This window comes from Crocodylus siamensis, chromosome 11 (assembly GCF_052110815.1).
Source record: "Crocodylus siamensis isolate JL-2025a chromosome 11, ASM5211081v1, whole genome shotgun sequence".
Lineage (NCBI taxonomy): Eukaryota > Metazoa > Chordata > Crocodylia > Crocodylidae > Crocodylus > Crocodylus siamensis.
In genome coordinates, this window is record NC_143405.1 from 225,785 (window position 1) to 247,826 (window position 22,042).

Consider the following 22,042-nt stretch of genomic DNA (forward strand, 5'->3'; position numbering starts at 1 on the left):
TATGTTTTGCTACGGCCTTTCACATGAAGGCTCTGTCAGGCTTTCCTGAAGTCAAAGCTGAAGCCAACAAGATTGTCCCAAAGGAGGCTCTGCATTGCTTAAAACTTTCTGATTTGAAAATTTCCCTCCACCCTCTTGTGGATGGCTTCACAAGAGAGCTGTGCACACATGCACACACAGATTTGCAGTGCTTTCCACCAGATGTTTCCAAATTATTGGCAAATAAGAACATGCCTGAAAATTCTGAACTTTCCCACCTCTCCAATAGCCCTAGTCCCTGGGCTGGGCCCCAGCACAGAGACTCGAAGCCCTAGAGAAGAAGCCCTAACTTTTCTGAAGTTACAAGGACATTCAACTGAAGTGGGGTGGAGAAAAATGTCTCAGCATAATTTCTAAGCTTAACAGAGCTTCTCTCAGGTCACTATCATGGCCTGTGAGGCACCAAAATCCCTACTGGTGTGTCCCTGTGCTGCACTGCAGGTTTGGTGACGGGCTTTTTCTTTCAGTTTTTCTGGTGTCGCCTGCAGTCTCATTCAACCTTTTCTTCAGTACCAGTAATTGGGTAGCACACAGAAAATCTGATGCCTGTCATCTGATTATATTAAATACTTACAAGTGTGTGAGCACAAAGACCACAGAGTGCTACTGAATAAACCATAACACATGGCTGAAACTAGAATTAGGGACCTCAGTACAAAGTCCCCAAATGTTACTGGAGTACTAAACCAGAACTTCAGTACAGATATACTGGTATAATTGTTATTCTTTGCATTTATGGAAACTAATACACGTGGGGAAGAACAGAATTCAATGCCCACAAACATGATAAGGCAATGCACGTAGACAAGTGAATATTTCTGTAACAAAAACTGGGTATGTCTTTTTTAGGTAAACCTTCTCTTTCTGTATACTACCGGCTGCCTGCTGCTTTCAACCAGGACACACTGAAAGCACACCGTCTCATGCAGCAGATCAGGCAGCAGACTGACTGACTAAACAGCAGCTCTACGGAAAAGGAGCTGGGGTTACAGGACAATAAGCTGAATACGAGCCAACCGTGTGCCCTTGTTGACAAGAAGGCTAATGGCATCTGGGCTGCCTTAGTAGGAGCACTGCCAGCAGGTCAAGGGAAGTGTTTCTTCCCCTCTAGTCAGCACTGGGGAGGCCACATCTGGAGCACTGTATCCAGCTGTGGGCCCCCCACTACATAAAGGATGTGGACAAGTTGGAGAGAGTCCAGCAGAGTGCAACAAAAATGGTGGTTGCGGGGCTGGGGGACATGGCTGGTGAGGAGAGGCTGAGGGAATTGGGCTGACTGAGTCTGGAGAAGAGAAGCCTGAGGGGGATTGAATAGCAGCCTTCACCTCCCTGCAGGGAGGCTGCAAAGAGGATGGAGCTGGACCATTTTCAGTGGGGGCAGACGACAGAACAAGGAGCAATGGGCTCAAGTTGCAGCAAGGGAAGTTGAGGTTGGATATTGGGAAAAACTCTCTCATGAGGAGGGTGGTGCAGCACTGGAACAGGCTCCCCAGAGAGGTGGTGCACTCTCCACCTGGGTAGACAAAGCCCTGGCTGGGATGATATCGCTGGGACTGGTCCTAATTTGAGCAGGGGGTCAGACTAGGTGTGACCTCCTGAGCTGCCTTCCAGCCTTAACTTTCTAAGATTCTACGAAAGAACAAGAACGTGAACAATCAACATTGAAAGATGCTTTGAAATAATGGTGCTTTTCCCCTGCAAGGGCCCGGACAAGGACTGAGCTACTTATTGTAACTATAACCAACTGATTAACTCTTATAGCTACCCCACTATTATTATGATAATGGGAGGTACCTACAGAATATTTGGAAAAAAACAAGATGGTCCAGCAAATCTGCCCCTCAACATATATTAAAGTACAAAGTGACAACACAGTAGTTTATTGCCATAGGATTTTCACAAAAACTTAGATCTGATACATTTCCCTTTCAACCTGAGGAGCTAGCTATGTTTTATTTTCTGAGCATGAACAGATTTAGCTGCAGCCACAGTACAGCCATTCAACTGAGCTCAACATTTATGGCAAGTTTTCTAAGATCTCTGGAAATCATGACAGCTGAGGATGATGGCAAGTGATGGGGATTAGGAAATGAGTATGAAGCTCTTAACTTTAAGGCAGCAGTTTTAATTTGGCCACCTGGTTCATAGCAAGTGACCAGTGTTGCTGTTTGATTGGTCTTGTGCAATGAGATGATGGTCTAATGCCTGTTCCCCCAAATATGTCCACATCATGGTTGGTGTCTCTAAGGGCACCATTAGTAGAGGGGGTCTTGAATGCACAGGAAACAACTTACTCTAGAAAAAGTCAGGGAGGGGTGGGGAAGTCTAGGCAGCTGAATGAGCTGTAAAGGTATGAACAGACATCTCATCTGACTTGGGACCGATTGGCCTGAGGTTTGACTCCGATCAAAATAGAAGTGACAAAGTCATTTTATGCAGTGCCCTTCAAAGCTGCATTGCTGCTGCTCTTTTGCCAGTGGGAGCGTATGGTCTAACAGACTTGTTCCTGGAATGAAGTGGAATAACTATACAGACGTACAACAGGATGTCCTGGGAAAAAGTACTAACATATCCCATCTGGCATACTTCAGAGGGACTTGAAGTGGGCAGGGGATGTGTACGTCTGTATGCTCTGGGGACATAGCTTCCTCTAGGGACAAATGCAACGTCTGTTTATTGTCTAAATGTCCTGTGAACAAGCAGAGTTTTGTCACCAGCACCTTTTACCACCACTAGGCTAAATCAAGCATAAAAGAAAGTTGTGCCCATCTCACCAGCAAATTTGTCCAGGAACCACATGGGAGAGGCATTCCTTCTCTTCTCCTTACCGTAAGATTTGGATTTACAATTTAGAACCTTTTTGAGTAGATAGAGGTGGTTGAGTAGGCTCAAAAACAAAACAAAACTAGAAAATATTACTTTTTTGTGTTGACTGTAGCTAATAAGGCTCATGGTATCAACCCACTGAGTACACATGTTCACACTGCCACGTTGCTGATACTTTATACGGTGGCTAGAACGGCAACACTTGAAAATCAAATGCACATTGACTTGTCTCCTCGTATTCCATCTGTATAGAGGAACATACAAAAAGATATACTTTCAAAAATAGCCCATAACAAGCCTGTTTTGAATTTCTTCAGTAATTCAGAATGTATATATTAAATGTAATTGAAGCTATGAAGCCAGGAAAAGTTAAATTAACTCTCCTAACAGCATCGATTCCCTGTTTCGTGTGGTCTTTTATTTAGAAGGAATGTTTTCAGGAAAGTTTTCTGCTAACACTACTGATCTCTATTCAAATGCAATTATTGACAAAAATAATACGAAGATGGTTATCTGAAAGTATCCAATGACAGTAACACTGCAGGGCCAGATTCCCCACCTGGTAACACATGACACCTATAGTGAAGATGCTTGTAAACAATAACCAAACTCATAAGGATGCAATTCCTCTACTTCTTTACGAAACCAGAGGCACCAAAACTAATGGAAGCTTTTGAGAATACTGACCCTAGATTTTAGAAATGGATAATGAGTTAAAATTTACACGTTTATTTGTGCCTCTACTAGCAAGAGTGAAAGCCAGAAACTTGCCTATGTTGCATGGCCGCTAGCACTGATAAAAATAGCAAAGTATATTCAGTAGCAACATGACTGGTATACCCTGTTGAATGTAAACTTTTTAACAGAACTGGAAACATGCAGAAGTCTAGGACATATCCAAAACACAAATTAAAGAATAAAATGCATCAACTCTAAACTGAAGCGAAATGCAACCTACAATGATACCTTAAGAAAGAAAAACTCCCAAGAAACTAGATAATCATGTTAGAAATCAGAAGTTAAGAGTCTGCTCCATCTGATAAGAGTGTATCTGTATCTGTTATTTTTTAGCTGGGACATGATGGCAGCTCAGGGGCTAATTGGCCCCAAAAGAACGGTGCTTCTCAACCATTTCAGACTCGCAGTACCTCTTGCTAGACTCAAGGCACCTCAGAATATGCCAGCTCTTAGCTTTCACTTGTTTTTTTGACTATGAAAAATAATAGAGCACTGCTGCTGAAAGAAGTCAGAACGATCGCAACTGGGCAGAATCACGTGTAGGTGTTTGCACATGTAAGAGCAATTTGGAACACAATTATCTGGGACACCTTAGAGGACTCTGACGTGTGCATAGATAATGTCCCAGCAAGGTAAGGAAACTGAGGCAGGGAAATGCATACATTGTATAGAGTTTCATTTTTTTTTGTCTGGATCTACGCACCTCATTACCCTTGATGACAGGTAGACAAGGCAGGAGCTCTGACAAAGGATGTGCTTAGGCCGCAGGGAACTCTGGGAAGTCAGCACTGGCCTGGGGGTGGGGACCATGCAACAGCCTACTCTGACCCAGGGAGACCGCAAGAAGACACAGCGCTAGGATGCTGGGACCCCAGAACAGCAGCTTGATGCGTGCTCCGTATCTGCCAGGGTGGTGTGTAACACTGCTTCTCACAAAATTCCTGCCCTTAAATTTTGGTTGAGACCAAGTGATTTTTCCCCCTTGTTCCCCTTACATGAAGTCATCTGCTACTGAAAAGTTTCCTCTTTATTCTCCTTGGCTCCCATCCTAGTGCATACTGTTACCATGATTGCTATTCCATCATTACGCCTTTCAGGGGGACAAAGCACTTTTAGCAGGATTTTCCAGTTACCTGGCAAGAAGGAAGGCAAGTTTGGTTTTCATTAGCATCATTGTCAAGACTATGCTGACATGTACAAGAAAATAAAGTATAAAAATATTAAAACATTATTAAAAAAACTGTTTACATTGGGGAGCTTGAGACAAACTCAGTAAAATGCAATAAGTGCTGTTTAAAGGACTGTGGCAAGAACATTTGGAAAAGTTTACACGTATCTTCAGTATCCCAAAGGATCACATTGGTTTTTCCTTTGCATAATTTTTCCATGAATAATCTTTCAAATGTTATAAACGAATGTTACTTTTCAACCCTTTATTAGAACATATGAATACTGAAGGTCTCTAACTTAAACAAGGAGCTCTAGTCCATTATTTTTCTTCCCTAAAATTCACAAATAATCCAGAAAAAGACTGAAAGGTGAGCTATAAGCCCTACACTGAAATAACAGGAACAGTGACGAAGTTTTTAAGAAAAGAAGGAAACTCTCAACTGCCATTTTCAGCATATGTTTAAGAAATAACATTGATATGTACCAACTCTGTTTGCTAAAACTTAGTGTTGACGTTCAAAACTACACAGGTCTAGGCAAAATTTGGCAGTGAATATTGACTCTTCAGTTGCAACTACAGCAAAAGCCAATGGACTACAGGCAAAACTTTCCAATATGGATCAAGGAATAGCTACAAAGCAGACTACAAGTAATAAATATATTAAAATGGAAAAATGTCAAAGATGGCACAAAAAGGTTAGTTGCCAAGGGTAAGTTATCAAAAACAAAACAAAAGAAGACTGCCATCCCTCCCAAAAGTTTTTCTTATTCCAAGATTTGTTAAATCCTGCTAAAGCATATGACAACCAAAGGGCCAGTAAGTTATGCCTATTCTTTTGTACAGACCAAACCAAGATGAAAACAAATATTCACAATAAACTGTAGATTAAAAAGGCATATTTTGTTAGCCTCTTCTGAACTGCCTGCTTCATCCTAGAGGTAGCATGTAAGAGATCCGTGACAGAGGATGGGTGAAGAAAAATTCTGTTGACATCTGAGTCAGATGGCGGTGATGGTTTTTTTTTAAAAGTTATGTGATGTCCTCATTATACAGGGAACAAAGAAGGAATTATTGTTCTTTTCCCCATGAGATCTCTCTTATTCCAATCAATGGAAATCCGGTATAGGACAAAAAACAGTAGGAACAAATCAAATGCCATGAATCATTTGGAAATTTTCCTTACTATTTGTTTTTCCTCTAGGGATAGCAACTGCTATACACAGGATCTGAGCCTAGTCTCTTACTTCAACTTAAGAGTGTGGCAAATACTACAGGATGCAGGTGATGATGCAATTAATATATCAGTTTGCTATAATACTTCTATTTTTGACATCCTAAACTTCAATGGTTCCTCAGCTTTTTAAATTTTTTTCATCTGAAGCAGAATAGGCTTGAACTCTCTCTTTCCAGCATCACAATGCAAATAGTTTAGTTTCCCAGTGCAGTTCTGCTCTTTCTTGTCTGACCCCTTTTCTCACAGGCAGTCTAGTGGATCCAATTTTATCTCATGCGTCCTGCTTCTAATCTATTCTAATCTATTGTTATTGGGTTTTTTGGTTCCCTAAACAGTTGCTTTTAGCCTCCCTGATTTCCAGACAGATTTTACCTGCTACAGTTAGTTCTGTTTGGTTGGCCCTTTTTTGTTTCTAAGTGATCCTTCTGCTTATCTATAGCCTTGGGTAGATGTTCAAGCAAAATGCATGGGTTAGCTTTCTGAAATAATCAGAAGGTCACTTCAAGAAAGTCTGGTAATGTTCTTATTCTTTCCAAAAGAAGATAAGTTATGAGTAGTGTAGAGAAAGTATTTCCTTTCCCAAAGTCAATTGCCTTCATGTTTTTGCTCTCAAAAGAAAATTGATTTATTTTATTCAAGCAAAAAAAAAAAAAAAAAAGGAAAAAGAGAAAACCTATAAAAGAAAAAACTTGAGGTACATGCTGTTCTTTTGCTTCACTTTCGCCTTCAATTCCTTTCAAATATGTGGCATTTAGGACAACTTCCAGATTCCATAATTTAGAATCTCTTTTATGTTCATGACTCCAGAATATATTTCCCTCCACATATGTTTATTAAATTATAAGACAGTCTATTTAGGAATTTCTCCACCGTCCTTTTACCCCTTGCACGTATCGCATCAATTTGTACTAAGACTATTTTGCACTAAGTTATTAAAAACAACCTTTGCCAAGAACTTTTGGAATGGAGGCACACTAATTTCTAGCATGGTCCTCCTTCCATAGACTCTTTGCATTATTTATACTCATACTAGTTAAACTCGGAAATTTAAAGAATTATCTCTAAGAACTGTAGATTTTTGTTTACTGCTGACATTAAAAATGAGCCAATCTTTTCTAATGCACTTAACTAAGATAAAAAGCAGTCCCTCAGAAGGAAATGTAAAGTAATTAAGCCCCCCTTCCTCGCCCCCCCAAGATTCCAGGAAAAATGCGTTTTTTTTTCATGTATTAAAGTAAATGTCACAGTCTTGCACTGTCCCTTACTGATCTCAGGACAAATCCAGCACAGGCAGGGGCAACCCCGTTCACGCCATGGAGAACACGTCTCCTCTCCCAGTGTAATGCGGAAATCAGGCCTGGCTTCCCTGCTGAAATGGCCTGACTGAACCCGCTGGTGCTTACATGAGAAACGTCAAACAAAATAGAAAACGGACCTCTGGGGTGTCTTCCAGACAGCATTCAACCTACCAGCCTGCACGAGGAGGACCGTTTGCACACGGACATGGTGGCACTGACCGGCTGGAAGGGCATGTGTTCAGCCTTGCAGAGTTCCCACTGAGGCCTGCCTTGCTGCTGCTCCTGTGAGCTGGACCAAGGATCGATCAAGCGCACCCACATGCACTGCAGACACCCTGGGAAATGTTCCCCTCAACTCACAGGCGTGGTATTTCCACCCTTCGATTTCAGTTCCAACAATGAATCCATCTTTGTCCAGGCCTCTCTTCTCAACATGGGGAGCTATTTTAATGTAAAGAAAGGGTATCTGCAGTCACTAGGAGAGAAGACATGGGTGACTGGTGCCTCCTGAGACCGGGGTGCAGTTTGTGGGCGGCAGCGTTGGTGGCAGGGTGGCGAGCGGCAGAAGCCAGAGGAGGTGCCAGCAGCTGCTAATCTCGGGGGGGAGGGGCTGTGCCCCCCATGCTCCCCGTACTATGAGAGTAAGGGGAGCATATGAGAGCAGAGACGGCAGGAAGCTGCTAATTCGGAGTTCAAAGCCAGCATTAGCCAAACTTGCATAAACTTCCTAAAAAAAATTCTTCCAGGTGGTCACTATGACTCAAACAAACATGGGATGGCAATCAGATCTTTTGCTCCCTTGCCGTGACAAATTCATAAAGTTCCCACACTGCATGTTGGATGAACTAGCAAGTGAAAATGAGACTGGCTTATGAGGAGGAGCAAATTCCACGCAGCAAAATGGTTAAAAATCAGAGGGGCCCGGAGACGGCTTTGGACATGCCTGCCTCTGCAGAATCCATTTGGCAACTCTGCTTGGGGAAGCTTGGGCCCCATCAAGAGAGATGTCAAAAACAAGCAAGTTCTCCGTATCAGATGCATGGACTGATAAAAACACCCTAAGGCCCATGCATTTATTGATCACGTTCAAAACCAGCCAAATGGGTGCTGAAGATCTGTAGGGAACAGAGAGCTGTGCAGGAGGTTCATGAAATCATGTTCCAACCAAGGACAAAGGCTTCTGGCCAGGTTGTAACATTTGGGAAAGAAAAGGGAGGTGGTGAAAGGTCATCACAGAAGCTGAACCAGTGCCACCTTAACGGCAGCATGAAGAGAGCAGACAGCGGGCCTGGGAGGCAGCCACAGCCCTGCAGGGGATCAGACAATTCTCCTTCCTACACAGTCATTGGCTGCTAATGCTCAGCCCAAACTATTTATTAGTTACCGAGGCAACCACTAAAACAAATGCAAAGCTAAATGTCAGGCAAAGTGTTTACATGGAAAATACTGCTTTCCTTTGAGTCTGAGGGCTGGGAGTGCCCTGCAGACTGCGTCACCGGGCAGCACAGCTCAGGGCGCAGGCTGTCTGCACAACCCCAGGTGCACGCAGCAAAGCAGGAGCCCAGCAAACTCCCGCACAGGTCTGTGCTCACGCCCTGGGCTGGGCCATGCCGAGTGCTGCCACCCAGCTCGGTATCCACCCCTAGCTGAGACAGGGCAGGTCTGCTGGCCTAAAAGCACGCACTACTGTAGAGCAGTCCTGCAGCAGAATCGCTGTGCCAGCCTCTGCAGCCTCTCTGCGTGAGCCTCCTGTGCCAGGCCAGCCTGGTACTGCCCAGGTCTGGGGATGGTGCAAGCACAGGCCTGCCATGCCCAGCCCCTGCCTGCCAGCCTTCAGAGCAGATGTAAGATGCTGCACTTGGGAGCTCATTCCAGGGGTCTCAGATAACTAGGAACTGTAATGTGCCTGCTACACATCAAGCCAAATACCTTGTTTGGACCTGGGGAAGAAGACTGCATCTTCCCAAGCAGTCTGCCAGCTGGCTGCACCTTTGATGCTGGGCATCACTTAGCCAGCACAGATGTTCACAGCTAGGGCACTTGCCATACTGGAGAAGGTGAAAGTTTAGCATTTTCTAAACTATCCAGCTCGCTCTCTTTTATAAACCATGCCTTCCCGATTTTCAGGCAGAACTAATGGACTTAAGATGATCCCAAGGAAGTTGTATGAATCATAGGACTTCCTGAAACACATATAATTAAACTGCTGGGAAAACACCAGGATCTGAAGCTACTTGCAACAGACAAGCCTCCTTATAGCATTCTGAAGGCATGTCGTTTCCCTGTAAAACCACTGTTAACAAGTATAAATACATTTAGTAATGAAACAGGACTATCACTGCCAACAATGCAAAAACTGCCCTGTTGTAAGAGCTCACTTCAACCAGACATCTGCCCCTTGTGTTCCCAATTACTGGAAAGCTGGTTGGCTATAGCTATGGAAAGTGGACAGCTGGTTTTCTCCAATATTACACACACAGGAATCCTGGAGAATGGATCTGTTTTTACTGAGCCTCACACAACACGATGATATTCCACTAAGAGCAAAAACACACTCCTCCTTGAAATGACCCCTAGTTTTCTTTTAGGGGCAGGGAAAAAGTAGAAAGAGTGTGCAGGAAGTGGAGCGACAGCACCTTGCTACCATGTTCAAGCCAGGAATCTAAGACCAAGGACATGGAAAAGCACTATCCCTGGGTATTTTTTTTAGAGTTTTTAATCAATCATTATGACAACATGAGACTTTGGCAAGTTTGGCAAATAGGTGGTTCATAAACCCACTCAGAGTTTAGCACTGAAGTGCCTCAGCCATGAAACATCTAGTATCTGCTGCAAGAAGTTAAAGGCCTTGAAACCACATTATGGTCAGTGGGAACATGGTGCCTTCAACTACATGTGGACTCGCTCTCATCATTAAAAAGTACTGGCTGTAAAGCTTTACACTTTACATGGTTCACTGGGATTCAAAAGAAAGGAGAATCTGACTTGACATACAATTCCTGGAGACCATTGAAAACTATTATTATTCAGGCCAAAATACCTTAGAATGCAGAACTGGCAACACAGTTAGGGATGGTGCTGTCTTTAATCATACAAGATGAACATGCCAGTGAGTGATATTAATGTGTCTTATTTTGAACCTGTGCACGGGGAAAAAAAGAGAGCAACTCAGCTGTGCCTTTGTTAGTATTTTGAAATAAGAGTTCTCATTCATCTACACAACTGTACACATGATTAAACTTTAAAAAACCCACAGCTTTCAAAACTGGTAAGACAGTTTATTAGAGGGGAATATCTGATGCTGCTGTGGCCACTTGGGGCACAGGAAGGAAATCAGATTAGAATAGAGATACTTTAGAGCAGTGGCTGGCTACTGCATATAAGTGACCCTTTTTCTCCAGTTTTCCTCCGTGAAATTGAACTGTCTGTGTGACTGTGTCTTTGCCCTCTACAAGAAAGACAGTTAAAGTTTGATCACCTTCGCATCTAACAGCTGGAGGCTGGGAAGAGAGAGCAAAGACATCAGTAATGCAACACACGATCCATACAGAGTCTCCTTTAGCAGAAGTAGTGAGGACTTATAATTCTCAAGGCAACTACTCCCCATGCAATATGCTGGCAGTCCACTCATGAATGTGGACTGTGTGGGGGAAGCCACTGGTGTTAGACTTTCCTTGCAGCAGCTGCTACTCCCTCCCTGAACATCCTCCTAAATTTCATAGTTTCATAGTCTGTAGGGTCGGAAGGGACCTGAGCAGATCATCTAGTCCGACCCCCGCCATGGCAGGAAAGAGTACTGGGGTCAAATGACCCCAGCTAGATGTTCATCTAACCTCCTCTTAAACACCCCCAGGGTAGGAGCCTGCACCACTTCTCTTGGAAGCTGGTTCCAGACCCTAGCCGCCCCGACTGTGAAGTAGCGCCTCCTGATATCTAACCTAAACCTACCCTCTGCCAGCTTGTGACTGTTATTCCTGGTCACTCCTGGCGGTGCTCGGGGGAACAGTGACTCCCCCAATGCCTGCTGATCCCCCCCGACTAGTTTATAACAGGCCACTAGATCCCCCCTCAGCCTTCTCTTGTGGAGGCTGAACAGGTTCAGGTCCCGCAGCCTCTCCTCATAGGGCCTGCCCCGCTGCCCCCTGATCATACGAGTGGCCTCCTCTGGACCCTCTCCATGCCGTCGACATCCCTCCTGAAGTGCGGTGCCCAGAACTGGACGCAGTACTCCAGCTGCGGCCTGACCGGTGCCGCATGGAGGGGGAGGATCACCTCCCTGGACCTGCTCGAGATGCCTCTGTGGATGCAGGACAAGGTGCGGTTGGCCTTCCTGACTGCCTCCCCACACCGCCGGCCCATGTTCATCTTGGAGTCAATGATGACCCCCAGATCCCTTTCCGCCTCCGTGCTGAGAAGAGGGGAGTTACCCAACCTGTAGGTATGGTGCCGGTTGTTCCTCCCAAGGTGCATCACCTTGCACTTGTCTGTGTTGAAGCCCATCCTATTCTCGTCCGCCCACCCTTGTAACCTGTCTAGGTCGGATTGTAGCCTGTTGCATCCTTCCAATGTGCCCACGTCCCCCCACATCTTAGTGTCATGAGCAAATTTGAACAGGGTGCTTTTTACCCCTTCGTCCAAATCACTGATGAAGATGTTGAACAGTGCGGGCCCGAGGACCGAGCCCTGGGGGACCCCACTGCCCACGTCCTTCCAGGTTGAGAAGGACCCATCCACTACCACCCTCTGGGTGCGGCCCTCCAGCCAGTTGGCAACCCATTTGACTGTGTGGGTGTCTACACCACAGCCCCCAGTTTCTTAATGAGAACGGGGTGAGAGACAGTGTCGAAAGTCTTCCGGAAGTCCAGGAAGACGATGTCCACCGCTACCCCGCATATAATGATCTGGTGATCTGATCGTAAAAGGCCACCAGGTTGGTCTGACAGGGCCTGCCACTGATGAACCCGTGTTGGTTGCCCCTAAGCATGCAGTCTCCTGCTGGCCCCTTCTAGATGTGTGCCAGCATAATTTTTTCAAACAGCTTGCCTAGGATCGAGGTGAAACTAACCGGCCTATAGTTTCCTGGGTCCTCCTTCCTGCCTTTTTTGAAGATGGGGACCACGTTGGCCCTCTTCCAGTCCTCCGGTACCTCACCAGAGCACCATGAGTGCTCGTAAAGTTGTGCCAGGGGACTTGCAATGACCTCGGCCAGTTCCTTTAGAACTCTAGGGTGGAGATCATGGAAATGTCTTTCCACACCTTGGTCCCTTCTACCCACAGCTCTGCTGAGCTTGTTGTGGGCAGCAAGAATCCCAGTCCTTCACGGGAGAGCCGTGTTTGCTCTTTCCCCATCTCCAGTCTGATTCACCTTGTCGTGCTACTTCCCAATGACATGGTGTGGAAACAAGTTGTGCCAGGAGTGTATACCCTTACATATACTTTGTCTTTCTCGATTTGCCTCCTCACCCAAATTATTAAATTAATCTTCAGTAAAACAAGCTGATGTCACTTTTACAACATTTTTATAATCACAAAAATTCAGGTCACTGAAAATTTGAAGTGGACGTTACAAAATACTGTCTGGCTAGGAACATATTACAACTGTCCAGCTGAGCAAGCAACACAGCATGTTGCGAGTCCTTCAAAAGTCCTTGTTCATAGATTCATTCATAGATTGCAAGGCTGGAAGGGACCTTGCCTTACCAATTACTGAAGGAAATACTAGCAGCTGAATGCAGCAGTAGGAAGGGCTCCCCAGACCTGGAGCCCCATCATCATGCTGGGTCCTGCTTGAAACAATGCTAGCCTGTGGCATGTATAGGGACAATCCAAACCCATGTGCCATTGAATCACACATGCTATCTGCTAGACTCAGAATGGTTCACGATTTCTAGGTTTGGACATTTTTTTAAGGAATGATTTATCTCCCTAGCATTCCAGCTCTACCAGCCTGCATGAAATAAAATGGGAGGGCACCCAAGTTGGGTTTGGACGGTACTTATAAGGGCCACGTCTCTTGTTTTACCAAGTCTGCTGCCAGGCTCAAATGACAGTATGAAAGGAGTATGCATTTCCCAAGTCACCGTAATGGCATGCTGACCCAGAGCCCTCACAGAGGCCTTTAGATGTGAGCAATGTCGAAGCAGAAGCCAGAAAGAAAAAAACCCCAACACAATAAAAACACCCACCCACGTTAAATGTATGAAATTAAATCACACAGGACAAAAGGGCTCAGTTGTACATTTTAACAAAGTAAAACAAATCTTTATAAACACAAAACCAGTCTTTGCATGTCCACACAAAACTGAGACATATTATTTTAACAGCTGCTTTTGCTCTTTCATCTAGTTTTAAAAAGGTGCATTGTTTTAGAATGAACTGTTTCCTCAGATCACATCCAACAGTACTGTACAAGTGGTAGGACTGTGGGGTTTCCTGCTGAAATGTTTCCCTCCAAAACCCTGTGTGTAGGTTTTATTCCTTTTCCCCACATCTGGAGCATCTCCAGTGTTAAGACTGAGTCCCTGAACTAAAATACCTTCTGCTGGAAAATTAAAATCAGCTTTCATCAAGTCAAGTAATGAGCTCTGTCTTGTAGCCAAAGTCCCATCTTGCATTTTAAGCACTGAATGTAAGAAACAGAAACTTAGAGAAAACTGAATGATTTTGACTGCTTAAAATCACAAAAGCCTGACCAAATGCTCCTAGTCATCTAAACCACACTCACAAGATCTGAACAGGGTAAAGGCAGCAAACTGAAACCTTGTAGGCACCAGTTCACCAGCTCTTCAGTCTGAACATGCTTGACAATTACACAGGAAATATTATTTTGCTGCTTTTTATATGACAGCAAAAGCAGTTTGTGGACATCATTAACAGCATACTGAAGTGCATTTTATTGAGTTCCAAGCAGGGATGATATACAATGCTCTAAGGACACTAATCTTGATCTAAACCACATCTCTATATTTTTCCCCTCTTCTCTTTGATTTCTGTCTCAGCAGTCAAGTTTTTGGTCATAAGAAATGTCATTTTGAATGTAAAATAAAATGACTTAATAGACTGGGTCTGGGTTTTTCCCTGCTTCTTCCCATCCCCACTTTGCATCAGTACAGTGAGACACAAAGTTGGCAAATCATGATAACAGTTTAAAACAGAAAAAGCTTTGCGATAATAGCTCCTATAGCAGTAAATATAATCTGTATGGTCTGATCTGTTTAGTCTGCTACAGAGAAATATTTATATTTCTCCTCATTTTCCAAAGTGAGCAACCTAATTAGACAATGTTGCAAATGCTTCATTCCTTTTCTCATGCAGTTTTTAGCAACATAAGGCACCCAAATTCTTGAAGTCAACTGGAAATTATAAGGACTCTTGCTCACTGATGCGTGTGCTCAAGCTCTACAAAGCAGGAATGGGAGCTTATACATAAACATCAAGGAGGAAGCAGAACACAGACAATATTAATTCTATTCTTTGTTCATTATCTATCAAATCTTAGGTCCAAATGTTCAAACTGATGACAGAGGATACCCCTTGCCCAAAAGCTGTTCAAGTCTTCTAAAGGTTTCTGACAAGACATCCCATTTGCTGCACATCTCAGTAAGTTGAGATCTATTAAAGCAACTCTTCTAGAGTTCATATTCCAGCTTCACTCTCAAGTGTCAAAATACAGTCACCTTTTAGGTCATCTAGGGCAAAGGCCAACCAAGGTTGGTTTTTTTTAATAGTATGTTTACACAGCTTTTTGTCCAGTTTAGCTGTAAATGTTCCAAATAATGGGACCTACCCCACTTCCTTTCCTTAAATTTCCCACAAAAACAAATCTCTCCTGTTTTGGCAGTGCTTAAGAATCTCCTGCGGATTGACGCTATTTCTGTCAAGGGCCTCCCATCTTTGCAATATGTAATCTTTGTATATGCAGTTCTAACATGCACTGACCTTTTGCTGGTTCCATGCAACAGCTTGATGTCATACCCATTTTATTATTGGTCATAAATGGAGGTTGAGATGAGAGTACCATTTTTGAAGTGGCAGGAATTTTCCAATGGTTTGCTTGGGCATTGTACACTAGAAGCAGAAGTCTGCCTCATTTTTTAAACTGCCACACTCACAGTTTCTGCTGGGAGCCTTGGAGGTTCAGGACAATTGAAAATCAACAACTCAGCTTAGTTGGAGCCTAATGTTGGGGGTCCAAATGTGGAAATGTATTCTGTGTTTATATTTTAGGGACACAATACATCTCGTGGTGCTACCTTAGTAAAAATGAGCTTGTTCATCCAGATAATATCTGTCTTTGAGACACAAGGCAAACATTCACTTGAGAGTACATGCAACTCCAGCGTTATATTGAGAAGGCAGCCAGGGAACACTCAGAAACATTGCATCTGATAAAATTTTCCTTATATTTAAAAGGATGCAGCCAAGCTATGAAGATAAATTTCAGTCTATACAAACACTTGCCCTCACTGACTAGAAAAAAAACTTTAGAAGCTCAAAACAGAAACCTGTGTCCAGACACTTCTCACCTACTTGCACTGCATGCACACACCAGCGTATGACTGTAGGACTGTCCAGGGAGACTGTTACACACTCAGCTGCTATTGTCCTCAAGGCCTGAGCTGCAAACAGTGCCTGGTTATTGGATGGCTAAATCTTAAATGCAGGCAGGCATGTTTTGAAGAACTTGTTTTCCAAACCACCATTCCCAGCTCCCAAACCCCCATCACAGGCAGAATGACATGGTTTCTGGAAACATATACCCTATAAAAAGGTAGGTCACATTTTGCGCCAACCAACCTCAACAGTGTTTCTTTAATCAAACATGTTTCCTAGTTTTGGTAAAACAAGGCTCCATTTCTATTACTTTAATTCATACTGCATAATATCTGTAGTGTTTGCTCAGTTAAGTCAAGGAAAGCAGTGTCTTGTACCCAGGTTCCCACAAAACACTTATAAAGACTGTATGGTGCACAGATCCAACTGAAATACGGTGGCTTAATGAAGGTTGTTATTTAACCTTAAACCTGGTAAAAAGGCACTAAGTACATCTGCAACGAAAGAGCTGTGCTGTCCCAAGTCACTGAAACCAAATTCCTTCACAGCAACATGAATGGTATGGTCTCCCTCTTCAGTCTGCTTCCAAACAGCAAGGATGAAATTGTGCTTGTGACACTTTATTTGCATGACAACAAAGTGATCCTATAAAATGCCCATCAACCCATGACGCACTGGGAGGGAGGGGACGAACGGTGTTGACTGTGTTGCGATAGGCTGCAGTAGTTAGTCTTAGCAGACGCTGTTGTCACATGAGGACAACGGGCTCCAGTCATGATCGCTGAGGAATTCTATTACATTACGAACCCCTACATATGCTAACTGATCCCAGGAAGTCGCTACGCAATCCTGCCCCACCCATGCATGATGGGATTTCCTCGCTTCAGCTGCATTTGTCCCTTTACACAGAACTGCGCAGGAAGAACTTACCTATTACTAACTTACTGCACTTAATCAGACCCATTAGAAGCGATACAGTTCTGCTTTCTATTTATTTGATAGGCACTAATGAAAAAGCACAACGTTGTAAAAAAACAGCAACTCCATTCACTTTCTCCATCCACTAGCTATTCCTCAGGAACCAGTTGTCTGCTTGCAACTTAGCAGTCTTGCTCAATGACTCCTCTGCCAGAGAATGCCTTTTCGTTAGTGGCCACCTGACGGAAACAGGTCCGACAAAGAAGCACTGAGCAATGCCACCAGGGATGATGGTTCCTGGCAGGTTCTAATGCGGTAACAAGGCCAGTGGGGAGACAGACTTGGCTGGCAGCGCTGGCACCCTGGCCAGCTTGGGATTAGCTCTGGAGACAGACACATTGTGCTGGAATTTCTCTATACTTTCACTCATAGGTAAGGACAGAGAAAAATACCCCGCTGGCTTGCACAGTGGCTATTAAAAATGTGGATTTTGCCAACTACTGACCTAAAAATGCTCCTTTTCCAAATTCAGAGAAATTACAGATAGATAAACTCATCTTTTCTAACACTGAATACAAGGTTCACCTACAGTCTCTGCAAGTGAAGAGTTACTTCTGAAATCAAGCTACTTTCACTTACTTTTATAAAGTTAAGAGTATTTGCCATTCTACTGCAAATCAGAAAGGAAAATTCCCTTCTTGACCCCTGCAGGGAATCAGTTTGCAAACATGATATCTGAATCCCCAGATCTTAATTTGCCACTTACAAAAGGAGTTATATAAAGTTATCCAGCTGTTTCTGTAACATTGCTAAAATACTTGACTCTGTCCAACTAGGAAAGTGAATTCCCCAGCTGACTACATGATGAGCAACTTACTGTCCACTGATTGCCTATTTCACCCCGTGGTCACTTCTACATCATAGTGGAAGCATACTGAGAGATCAGGTGCTCACTTTAGAAAATGACATCAGTGATAATTCTATGTCTGTCTTAGGAAATGAGACTGGAAATTTTTGGCAGTTAACTTAGTCAAATGAAGGCTGACAGGACAGAAGGGTTTGTATTTAGTATACTAGGGGGTAAGCAGCAGTGAGAGAGAAGAGCTATTTAAGCGAAAGGAAAATGCTGGCTCAAAAAAGGTTTAAATAGCCATGGGTAAATTTGGGCTGGAAATCAAAACAAGGTTCCTAATGTCAGAGCAGTGAGGTTGTGGAACAACCTCTCAAATGCAGCAGACAGAGGAAAACTCAACTGGTTTAAGGATGGAGTTTGATGTATTTATGTATGAATGCAATTATGTGACATGGTTCCCCAAAACAATGGAGACTGGACTTGATGACTGACACAGCCCTTTCCAATACGTGTCTTCCTGTTATATTTTCTGTATCACCGATACCAGGGGAAGCTCAAAGTTGAGAGACTTTAGAGTGAGGCACCGATTTTCTAATGGATCTTTTAGCATACTTCTCTAATGACAATAAAAAGAAGATTTCCCATTGGAATGACATTCTCCCCCTGCCCCTGAAAACCCAGAAACTCCAATTTCACAAACTACAGGAAAAGATTTGTGTAACGGCAGATATAATGCTCACAAGCAAACATTCACAATCACTTTTTGTACCTGCAAGATCTTCCTTGGAGGAGACCAGACGAGGAGAACTGTTTCCTGGCTCAATTCTTAAGGATAATCTGGAAAAGAGTTTTAGACACATCAGTAGTGAAGGGGCTCACTGAAGGCAGAGGGGCAAACAGATGTTTTTTCTGTTTGTTTAAAAATTTATTTTTCAATGTTAGACTCAATTTTATAGTCTCACAAAGACTGTGACTACCCAGATTACATGCTTGAACAAATAAATGCTAGCAATGAGTACAAAGTGAATGCAATAAGCAATCTTGTCTTCTACATATCTAAATACAAAAGGAGACCATCCTTGCCAGGCTTCCAGACTGTGTGTTACTTTCTGAAAAGTAGGCAATAATGGTATGAAACATAACAGGCCAACAGAAATTACTTGTCACTGAAAAGCAAAAATTCTAATCTGGTCTGAATAGTTATTTATTTAGAAGTATAACAGAACAATTGCCAGGTTCCTAAAGTAAAATCACTGATCTTTAAATCCAAGAGAGAAACTAATAGCAATGTTTATAAGAAAGAAAGAGAGAGAGAAAGACACAAAACAACCCCTCGCTGCCCCTCCAAGAAACCCTAATTGAAGGTAAAATTCACTAGAAAACATAAAAAACTGAAAGTTAGGAAATGTAGACTGCATCCTAATGACTCAGTGAGAGCAGAGCTCAGTATGTGATCCTGTAGTAATGTGCAGTGAGAAATACGTATTTTACAAAAAATGACATAACCCCGCCTGTCAAGACTTTACACTGTACTTACTGCTCTCATATATCCAAGCATCCCCGACATACCTCTCTGTCATTTGCTGCATCTCCCTCCTGCCGCCCACTGTTCTCCCGCATATTCTTAACTTGGCATCCTCTGCTTTGAACGAGTATTTTTTAGAAGAAAATTCATACCAGACTAATTTAGAGCATCTTGTTTTGAAGTGCGTGGAGGGCATAAAACTGCTAGACATGCAGTAATTAAGAGCACAAGTGATTTCATACTTAATACTTTTGCAAAATCTTTGAGATTAACATTAGAAACCCAAATTTAGTGGCCTTATAAAACTCAAGCCCTTGACTTTGTTCTCCTCTTGGCACCTGGCAAGAGGCACATGTACTGCATAGCTCTCCTCTCACGGAAAAACAGAGTACATTCACCTTCCCATTCTTCACTTAGCCAGGTAGAAATGCTGTTGCCTTTGTTGCACTGATTCGTTCTATGAGATACAGAGCTTTATACTAATTTATTTAGATATGTATATTGACCAATTATAAAATGGAAAAATATTGGCCTGATTCCTCCAGGCCCACAATATCTTTATTCTTCAGCAAACACAAATCTTTGTTCAGTCAAAATGCTCAGCAGCATATCCTTAATATAATGAAAATGTGCTGTAGTCTGGTCCATTTCCCAGAATCCTCATATTTAATCCAAAAACATGTATTCATCACTTCTCTGGTCTGTGCATTCCTGCTCCCTTGGATTAGCCTGCCTGACATCCGGTTTTGCAAAAGTGAGGAGAAACTCTGTGGTCCCCTGCAAAAGTAATGGGAGTTATTTTAACCACAGTAAAGAAAGAAATGGGGTGCTGCACGTACCAGGGAAAGCAAGGAAGGAAATTTATGGGGTGCATTGTCATAAAGAGAGTGAGGATTCAGAGGCCTTGTGTGGAGAAGAGTGCAATCCCTGCAATTTAGCCTCCCTGCTCCCATGACAGACACGGCTGGCATGGACCTCTATAGGGCTGAAGGCTCCATGGCAGGCCCTCAGTACCCTCAATAGCTGCCCCCACCGCAGCGCCCTCTCCGTAGAGCCGGGAGCCTACTGTGCTCTTTCTCATTTGCTGTATGCCTGATGTGCAACTCAAAATACTGAAACAGCAGCACTGAGAAGCAAGACCACCACAGACAGAAAGATTTCATGCTTCTTCAGTCTTGTGACTGCAAAAGATTTAAATTTATGCACTGTTTTTTCCAGAGAGGTATTTCAGTCCTCACAAACAGTAACACTTTCCTTAATTCTTCACTGTCTGTGAAATCAGTGAGGTACAGGAGGAAGGGCTGCCACACCAGCTCCTCCAGACTAAAGTGGTGTCATATCAAATCCTGATTAGACTAAAGCAAAGTAGCAGTTTCACCACCTCTTAGTCTAGGTAGCAAACATGCTAATGAACTTGAAAACACAAGCAACAGCTGTACTGACCCCACCATACAGCAACCGGTACTGGCAACATGTTCCTTTACAGGTGTCACTGGTCTGTAGAGTTAAACCACCGCTTCTCTCAAATCGAGAGGTCAGCGATAAAGAGAACAGAGTGCAAACATCCAAATCTCAGTGGTTTAAGAAACTGAGGTGGTACATTAAACATTTAAAGACTCTGATGCTGGCAACTGTTTTGATTGAGAATTTACTCTGTTATGTGAGATGAAAGTAAAACAGACACAACAAACAAACATCTGAAACTTTACAAAGGATTGTATGTCCTTTTGTTATCCTTGTGAATCTTCAAAAAATAACAACATGCTTCTTTTGAAAGCCAGTGAAGAGGAAATTCATATAATATAACCTACAACAAGTTTCTGGTGTGGCTGAAAGCAGCTTGATGTGGCTGTACAATTGATAAGCTTTCCCAATGAATTCTTTTGATCGTGCTGTAACAAATGCCTATCATCTGAGAATTCCCTGGGATGTGGAGAAATAACCAGATGTTGTTCCTGTAATCTTGGTCCTGGATCATCTGTGCCTGTGCCTCCATAATTGTGGAAACACTCCAGCATGTAATTCTTTGCTTTGCAGTTCTCTATATGTTACTTCTCACCCCACTCCATTCATTTTTTAGGTTGATCTTCTCTGCTCTACTTCTGAGGTTTCGTGTTATCGCAGAATGCTCAGTTCTTAGACGTTGCACAGTTTATTTTTTATTTCCTGTTGGAAATAAAGCTACTTGCTGGGGTTTTAAGATTTTAATATCACACTCATCAATGTATATACCGGGATTCAAGGAGCTTATGCAACATGGATTGTTTGGGTTTTACTTTCATCTCACGTAACAGAGTAAATTCTCAATCAAAGCAGCAGTGGCGGAGCCTTTTCAGCATTATACCACCAATCCTTCCATAACATTTTTTTGTTCATTTCTAAAGTTGACCTCCAATATTACTATTTACTTCAGTATACACCTGGTAAAACTTTAAGCAAAAAAACAGTCCGGTACGTTGCAGGGCCATCACAATTTCCTCCTCCTAACTGTTATCTTATCTTGTAATACAAGGCATCAGTGAGGTTGCGAAAAATGTCATCTTAGAGCAAACAGGATTGTTGGGCTGGAAGGGACCTCATGAAGTCATCCTGTCTAGCACTATCATCCTCGGTAAATGGCAATAGCAGGATAATGGAAAAGTGACCATCCACCTGAGAAGCCCTGCAAGACATGGTCTTTGGGGCCTATTCTACAGAGTCATGGTGCGTACCTTCATTGTTTTCATGTCCTTTGTGCATATTTTATCCTCACCAATAAAATGGAGCAGCAATGACTTAAAATCTCTTGATATTAATTTTTTCCTTATAGAAGAAAAACAGCTTACGCCTGTGTTGCCTCACAAGACACAATACCCTCACAAGGACCTCTAGATTTTGCCAACGTAAG

At 43.1% G+C, this 22,042-nt stretch overlaps 1 protein-coding gene across 3 annotated transcripts in view; it reads right to left on the bottom strand.

The window, feature by feature from the left end:
• RALGPS1 (Ral GEF with PH domain and SH3 binding motif 1) overlaps positions 1-22,042 on the bottom strand; it is a 228,681-nt gene that overhangs the window by 21,987 nt on the left and 184,652 nt on the right. For all 3 annotated transcript variants that reach the window (XM_090022095.1, XM_090022096.1, XM_090022097.1), the window contains one exon: positions 18,400-18,467. In XM_090022095.1, the coding sequence (XP_089878221.1) occupies positions 18,400-18,467 (68 nt within the window). The remainder of the gene's footprint in view (positions 1-18,399; positions 18,468-22,042) is intronic.